The sequence below is a fragment of the Pimephales promelas genome, chromosome 5 (genome assembly GCF_988280905.1).
Source record: "Pimephales promelas chromosome 5, fPimPro1.hap1.1, whole genome shotgun sequence".
Taxonomy (NCBI): domain Eukaryota; kingdom Metazoa; phylum Chordata; class Actinopteri; order Cypriniformes; family Leuciscidae; genus Pimephales; species Pimephales promelas.
In genome coordinates, this window is record NC_142773.1 from 41,624,453 (window position 1) to 41,633,375 (window position 8,923).

Here is an 8,923-nt window from a genome sequence, read left to right on the forward strand (position 1 = left end):
TTTTGGAGTAAGCTTTGATTTAAATATGGGAGATATTTTTTTAAGACATCAAATTATGCAAAATAAACTATCAAGTTCCCAGGCAGGTCATATTTTAACCCCAAAACAAAAGGAAAAATAAATGAAATTACAAATTATTAGAAATGATTTAGAAAGCTAATGTGAAAAATAATTAATTTAATATATTTTTTTTGGGGCTGTCAAACGATTAATCGCGATTAATCGCATCCAAAATAAAAGTTTGTGTTTACGTAATATATGTGGGTGCACTGTGTATAATTATTTTATATATATAAGTACATCTATATACTGTGTATATATTTATATATAATTTATATTATATATAAATATAAAAAAATGTATATTTTAATTAGGGCTGTGCAAAAATTAATTGCGATTAATCACATCCAAAATAAAAGTCTGTGTTTACATAATATATTTGTGTGTGCTGTATATAATTATTTTGTATATATAAATACCTATGCATGCATGTATATATTTAAGAATTATTTGCACTTATATTCTGTATATATATATACTGTATATAAATACATAATCAATATTATATAAATATAAATATTTTATATATGAATAACACATTTTCTTAAATATATACATGCATGTGTGTGTATTTATATATACAAAATAATTATATCCAGCACACACAAATATATTATGTAAACACAGACTTTTATTTTGGATGGGATTAATCACAATTAATTTTTGCACAGCCCTAATTTTAATTAAATTTTATAGATTTATATATAAATATAAACATTTTATATTTTAATTAAATTGTATATATAAATAATTACAAATATTTAAAAAATATATATATAAGTGCACCCACATATATTATGTAAACACAAACTTTTATTCAGGATGCGATTAATCGTTTGACAGCCGTAATTTTTATTAGATTTATTATTTAATACTATTAATATTTAATAGCATTTAAAATAAATTGTACTGTTACTATTATATTTATATAGAGTGTACATACAGTATATATAATTTTAATTAAATACTGAATTACCGTAATGAGAATTTAGGGGGTAAATGCATTATAAAATAGGTCTAAATTTTCTTCTTCTAAAATATAATTTCTTATAAGGTTCTCTTGTTTTGGGGATGAAATAAAGCCCAGATTTCTTCATGAAATTCACCGTTTGGGACTTTTGACATTTCACAACTTGTTTATATGATTGAAGAGGATTGTGGCACTGCTTAACTAAATGCAAGTGATTTAGAAATGATATTCACACCATGGCTTGATAATGCAACTACTCATGTACGTTACAATTGAATAAAATACATTCAGTTCCTAGGTTTATTTGACCTGTTAAATCAAAATCAAGTGATTTCTTCTAATCGATCCTCATGGATGGTATATGAATTGAACCTCTGAACAGGTATTGAGGTATCCTGAGCGGCACTGTCCGGTTAAATTAGCCAATGTGCCAAACTTGCCATTGCGAGTCCTCAACCTGGCTCAATGATCACCAGAGACGCTTGACACCGACTGAAACCCAAAATCCTAAGGAGCTTGACATCTGCACGTAAGAGGTAAGAAACTCTACAATTCCAAAATGTCCGTGCTTTGTTGCCAAATGATTTCAAATCCAACGTGCCAAGCAGGTCAGACTCCAGGCGTGTTGTTACGAAGATATCCTCAAACGTAAAGGTCATTAAATTCACATTTCTTTTAATTTTCCTCGTCGCTTCATTGCGTTTGGCTGAACCCTAATCCTAATGATCTGATGCTGATCATTCCTAAAAAACAATTTACAAAAATGCATCATGTCCCATTGAGATCCCAATAAAATAATGTAATGTTCACCCTTTCCCCGTTACATGGGTTGCCAGGTTTTGTCCATGGACTGAATGTGCTCCTTGGCCTTCATCCTCAAAGCTGCAATGCTAGAACTGCGGTCTACGTCATCCAACGGGTATTTCTCATTAAATGCTGGGGAACACTGGTAAGGAGGAGGTGGCATTGGTTGCATTCCCTGCACCATTCCTGGAGAAGAGTTCAGAAAGCCTGGGTGGCCCGTATATGCGGGCTGGAGGCTTTGGCTCGGTCCCATGAAGCCCGGGATGCTGTGCATGGAAGTGGCACTGGAGAGCGGAGAGGACAACCAGGGGTCCAGGGGTAGAGAATTACTCATGGGACCCACATTGGGAGCCATACTGGGTCGGTTGAAGGACAGCATGGGAGAGTCGTGGAGCTTCATGCTTCCCGAGTCCATTTTTTCTTGCCGCCGCCATTTTGCACGCCGGTTCTGGAACCACACCTATACGATAAGAATTATTTAGACATGAATTCCTGGCACAGAAACTTAGTTCGACTCATCTGTCCACAGAAGACTAAGGGTGAATCCCAATTATCCGTCTTACTCCTTGAGAGTAAGGGCTCTCCCAATTCTCCTTTTGATCGGGGAAGGGAAACTAAAAAAACTAAGGGGAAGGGGTTAAAAAAACTTTTGCTGATAATTTACTCGCCCCCATGTCATCCAAGATGTCCATGTCTTTCTTTCTTCAGTCGAAAAGAAATTAAGGTTTTTGATGAAAACATTCCAGGATTTTCTCCATATAATGGACTTCAATGGGGTCCAAACGGTTGAGAGTTTCAGTGCAGCTTCAAAGGGCTTTAAACGACACCAGACAATGAATAAGGGTCTTATCAAGCGAAACGATCGCTCATTTAAAAAATAAATAGCAAATTTTAAGTTTTATAAGCTCAAATGGTCGCCTTGATGTGCGTTCGTGACTCTCCTGTTCGAAGTCGTAAAAACGAATCTTTTTTCGAGTCATTTGGTTGATGAAACGAACAAATTGACTCGGAAAAAAGATTTGTTCGTTTTGATGAACGAGTTCGAACAGGAGAGTCACGAACGCGCATCACAGTACACAGCAAGGCGACCATTTGAGCTTATAAAACTTAAACTTTGCTATTTTTTTTTAAATGAGGGATCGTTTCGTTTGATAAGACCCTTATTCATCGTCTGGAATCGTTTGAAGGGTTAGGGTTAGGGTTAGGGTTAGGGTTAACCCTAGCCCTTTGAACAGTTTGCAGTTCGTACTGAAACTCTCTTTTGGACCTTGAACTGTTTGGACCCCATTGAAGTCCATTATATGGAGAAAAATCCTGGAATGTTTTCATCAAAAACCTTAATTTCTTTTCAACTGAAGAAAGAAAGACATGGACATCTTGGATGACATGGGGGTGAGTAAATTATCAGCAAAAGTTTTTTTTAAAAGTGAACTACTCCTTTAAATAGACAGCTGCAACTAACAGTTTATCATAACCTCTAGTAAATGACGTTATTTTGTTTAGTCGTCTGTTCAGAATGGTGGTGGTAGGATTCTCAGTTTATCCAGAATAATGCAGCTCTACCATGTAATGCCCTATCATTACAAATAAGACCATTACAAATCACCCCGATGTCAAGGTGACGATTTCATTGATCACTGCGCCTTTACAGAGTCTATCTAATACCATTAAGTGTCCCAGCTTGTATTGCCCAAAGCTTACCTGAACTCGAACTTCTGGGAGGTTGACTTTCATGGCCAGCTCTTCTCGACTGTACACATCCGGGTAGTGGGACTTCTCGAAGGCTCGTTCCAGCTCGTGCAACTGATAGGTGGTGAACGTGGTTCTGTTGCGTCTGTGTTTCTTTTTAGGTTGATCCTCATCCGGGGCATCCGGGGAACGGCTGTCACTCTCCACATTGCTCCGTGGATCTCCCAGATCTGCATCTCCACACTTCTCCGTGGAGAAAAGCCCAGTATCTACAGTGCAGGAACAGATAAAACGGACTGCTGTTTATTTCAGAGGTAAAGTACATTAAAGAATTAAAGTTTGCTAATGGGTTTTAATGTGGTTGCTAGGTCCTTCCGAGTGGTTGCTAAGGCATTGCTAGGGTGTTCTGGGTGGTTACTAGGGCGTTGCTAAGAAGTTGCTAGGGTTTTCTGGGTGGTTGCTACAGCATTTCAAGGTGGTTGTTTAAAAATTGCTAGAGTCTGGGAATATTTTTAGGGTGCTCTGGATGGTTGTTTGGGTGGTTGCTAAGAAATTGCTTGAATTTTCTGGGTAGTTGGTTCGGAATTGCTTGGAATTTTCTAGAATGCTGTGGATGGTTGCTAGGGCGTTGCTAAGAAGTTGATAGTGTGTTTCCTAGTGGTTGCTAGGATGTAGTTAAGAAGTTGCTATAGTGTTCTAGGTGGTTGCTGCATCATTTCTAGGTGGTTGTTTAAAAATTGCTACAGTTTTCTGGGAATAATATCTAGGATGTTTTTAGGGTGCTCTGGATGGTTGTTAGGGCGTTGCTAAGAAGTTGCTAGGTTTTCTGGGTGGTTACTACAGCATTGCTAGGTGGTTGTTTGGGTGGTTGCTAAGACATTGCTTGAATTTTCTGGGTAGTTGGTTCGGAATTTCTTGAACGTTTCTAGAATGCTGTGGATGGTTGCTAGGGCGTTGCTAAGAAGTTTCTATAGTTTTTTGACTTGTTACTACAGCATTGATAGGTTGTTGCTGAGGTTTTTGGGTGGTTTCTTGAGCATTGCTAGAGTTCTCTAAATAGTTGCTACAGAATTTCTAGGATGTTGCTATACCATTCTGGCTGGTTGCTAGGGTATTTCTGAGTTGCTAGGTATTTCTGAGTGATTGCTATAGATTGATACAGTTTTTATAGTGTTCTGAGAGGTTGCTACTAAGGTGCTGCTAGGTGATCACTAAGGTGTTCTAGGTGGTTGCTAGAGTGTTGCTAAGAAGTTGATGGAGTGTTTCCTAGTGGTTGCTAGGGTGTAGTTAATAAGTTGCAATAGTGTTCTAGGTGGTTGCTGCATCATTTCTAGGTGGTTGTTTAAAAATTGCTAGAGTTTTCTGGGAGTATCTAGGACGTTTTTAGGGTGCCCTGGATGGTTGTTAGGGCGTTGCTAAGAAGTTGCTAGGTTTTCTGGGTGGTTACTACAGCATTGCTAGGTGGTTGTTTGGGTGGTTGCTAAGAAATTTCTGGGTAGTTGGTTCGGAATTTCTTGGACATTTCTTGGGTGTTGTGGATGGTTGCTAGGGCGTTGCTAAGAAATTTCTATAGTTTTTTGGCTAGTTACTACAGCATTGATAGGTTGTTGCTAGGGTGTTTTGGGTGGTTTCTTGAGCATTCCTAAGTAATTGCTAGAGTTCTGCAAATAGTTGCTACAGAATTTTTAGGATGTTGCTAGTCCATTCTGGCTGGTTGCTAGGGTGCTGCAAATAAGTTGCTAGGGTTTTCTGAGTGATTGCTACTCCTTTCTGGCTACTAAGGTGCTGCTAGGCGATCGCTAAGGTGTTCTAGGTGGTTGCCAGGGTGTTGCTAAGAAGTTGATAGAGTGTTCTAGGTGGTTGCTAGGTCGCACATATCACACACATGACAAGCGTCGGCCAATGGTGAGCCTACGTGTGACGTACAACACAACAGCTCTGCGCTGTTACACTATGTGACCTACGAATATGAAATGAATAGAAAATAGTTGAATAAAGTTGTTATTTTTGTTTGTTTTTTGCACACAAAGAGTATTCTCGTCACTTTATAAACTTGCCACTGTAGACACTCGGACTATTTTAACGATGTCTTTAATAACTTTTCTGGGCCGGCAAGTTTCGATCCCTTAGGAGGAGTGATCCAGCTCTCAGATTTAATCAGAAATATATTCATTTGTGTTCTGAAGACGGGGTTGAACAACACGAGGGAGAGTCATTACCGATTTGGGGTGAACTATCCCTTTAACCTTTCGATTGTATGAATGCCTAGAAAATAAGAGATTTGTGAGTTCCATCACTTCTGTCATGGTAAGTAAGTCTTATCAGTAATCCAAGCACGCAGATGTCACCGGTTAAACCTGTAGACCTCATGTGGCCAAGACTGCTAATCCAGCCGTTAAGAGGTTCACTCAGGACCGCAGCGTTTCGACCGGCCTGACAACAGTGGAGATTTTCATTTCTCAGAAACCGCTAAGAGCAAACACGAGCCGCATGTTGTGGTGAGGCAGATCCAGGTTGAATCTAATTAAGTTGGGCAGGATTCAAATCAGTTCATTAGTTCAATGTTAAACGTTAAACTTTCATGCACCAACTACATGTCTAAGGTTAATTAGAGTATCATTATTTGTTATTAAGCCTGTGAAATGTATATGAATTACAATATAATCTGCATGTTTAAGTTGTTTCACAAAGTGCCACTCGACGTAATTTTGTCATTAAGTTATTAATGTAATCACTAGTTACAGTGATTACCGTTAATCAGGCTTCGCACCTATAATGCTATGACAATGTAACGTTTTTTCACAATAAATTATCCAGGATGTGGAGTAATCAATGGGATATTATTTATTAAATTAGGTTGCATAAACAGCCACTATGACACATGTGTTAAGAAACAACTAGCAGAAGTAATCAGCCTTTCTTTTCTAATTCAAATTAGACTGATTTTAATGTACAATAAAACTGATTTTTAAAAGTTACCAGTCTTGAAGGAAAAGGACTAGTCTAGTCTAAGCAGTTTATGCAAACGACCACCGGTCGCAACAAAACTAACTATTCACACTATTTCACAGTGATTGTTATGCAAATGTATTTAGGCAAAATATTTGTAATAACCGACATGTTTTATCAAAATGTTGACAATAATCCAAGTGGTCAGAAAATATTTATCTTACTTAGATTATTTGTTTTCTAAATCATGCATCACTATTGAATAGAAATCTGAAACATGCAACCCTAAGCATTCATTTTTGCTGTGCACTTTGTCTTGTACGGTATGAGTGATTCCAGGTGTGCTGTTACATTACTAAGTCATCAGACTTTAAACAGGTGAAAGAAATCCCACTTACACCGAAAAGCGACTGAAGTTAAATCTAGATCACATAGACTTGCAGGACTCTTTTCATGCAAGAGAAACCCTTTTCATAAAATGTTGTCGTCTTTATGCACACAAATGCACATTTTCACAGCAATAGATAAGTTAATAAATAAATATGTTATTGAAATATACACTGACAAGTTGTAATCCCAAAACCTGCACTTTTTGCATGCATTCTCTCTCACTCTTAGAACTAAAGGTCCTGTGGGGTTCTATGTAGAACTCTAGGGTTCTTGACTAGATTTGAAAAAGAACCATTTGGCAGTTATATCAAAAAGGTTCTAGAAACGTCTTAAAAGTTGGTGTAATACGTTAATGTTTAATTTCTTCTTGTGATAAAGTATTTATAAATTATGAAAACACAAATTAAATAATAAAAAATGTATTTAAAACTTTAATTAATAAAAATTATATCCATAAAATGATCCAATTATGGAAAGCCCTAAAAGATTTTACAGTATATGAAGCACCTGGCAGAGCCCTTAAGGTTCCATATATATATATATATATATATATATAAATATATATATATATAAAATAATTTAAAAAATTGCTATTTTGTACAGGTGAAACTCAAAAAGTTCATTTATTTCAGTAATTCAACTTAAAAGGTGAAACTATTATATAGACTCATTACATGCAAATTGAGATATTTCAAGCCTTTATTTGTTATAATTGTGATGATTATGGCTTACAGATATGAAAACATTTTCACAATATTCTAATTTTGAATTTGGGGTTTTCATATCTGTAAGCCATAATCATCAAAATTATAACTTATAAAGGCTTGAAATATCTCACTTTGCATGTAATGAGTCTATATAATATATTAGTTTCACCTTTTAGGTTGAATTACTGAAATAAATTAACTTTTGCACAATATTTTAATTTGTCGAGTTTCACCGTATATATAAATAGCAATACAATTATTTTATATAAAATTATTTTTGTGCATATAAATTCACATTTATGTGTGTATATATATATATATATATATATATACAGCTGTAATCAAAATTATTCAACCCCCATTGCAAATCAGGTTTATTTGCAGAATTTACAGTCTTTTGCAATGAACAAATCACAAAACAAATGTTTTAAGTCGCTTCCCCAATTTTAACTCAAATATATTTACACACACACACACACACACACACATATATATATATACACACTCTAAAAAATGCTGGGTTGTTTCAACCCAAATTTGGGTCAAATATGGACAAACCCAAATGTTGGGTTAAAAATCTAACTTAAAAATTTACAGTTGAAATTGAAAGTTGAAGATTTTAAATGACAATTTTAACCCAAAATTTGGGTTTGTCCATGTTTGACCCAAATTTGGGTTAAAACAAGGCAGTATTATTTAGAGTGTATATACTTTTCTTTTTTTTTCTTTTTTTTTGCTTAGTCCTTGATCCTGTCCCTGTCGTTGAGTAAGCCAACAGATTCTCACCGTGATATGCTGACTGCTGTGAGCTGTCCGGAAGACTTTGCAGGTGACCGTAGGGGTCAGAGGTCACTTGTTTCTCCTGTTCTCCCAGGTCCACTCCATCTACTTTGTGTGTGTCGCCAGGCCCGACCGGGTTGAGCAGAGGATCCTGGTCTTTACTGAAGCCCAGAATCACGTCGATGCTGTGAACGCGGCCTGCCATGCCCGAGGCGCCACCTTTACCCAGGTCGTGATAGTTGTCCGACGAGAGGCAGCCATCGTCCACCATGTTCATCGTATCCAGTGACAAATGCATCCAATCTGCCCTTAAGGTAAGTCTCCTCGGGGGAAACACGTGCAAATTATGTCCAAAAGACGATCCGGTACCAATATGTCAGAGAGATAATCTATCAAAGATCTGTGCAAGAATGTTAAGCAGATGTTAATGAGACATTAAAGATGTCAACAATTTCTGACAGTGTTTATAAAATCAGGTGGTGTTATAAAAGATATGATTCTTCTTATCAAATATAATATATGCATGATGCATCCTCTGGAGAAAATCTCTTAGTCTGTTTCAGATGCTTTCGCT

General features: G+C 36.6%; 1 protein-coding gene across 1 annotated transcript; it reads right to left on the reverse strand.

Moving 5' to 3' along the window:
• Window positions 1-1,748: 1,748 nt before the first annotated feature.
• On the reverse strand, window positions 1,749-8,647 carry rx2 (retinal homeobox gene 2). Its single transcript, XM_089130711.1, has 3 exons — window positions 8,356-8,647; window positions 3,536-3,801; window positions 1,749-2,294 (listed from the first exon to the last, which is right to left on the reverse strand). Exons 1-3 carry the CDS (start codon window positions 8,645-8,647, stop codon window positions 1,851-1,853), a joined length of 1,002 nt encoding a protein of 333 aa, XP_088986837.1. The 3' UTR covers window positions 1,749-1,850.
• Between the last annotated feature and the right edge of the window lie 276 nt (window positions 8,648-8,923).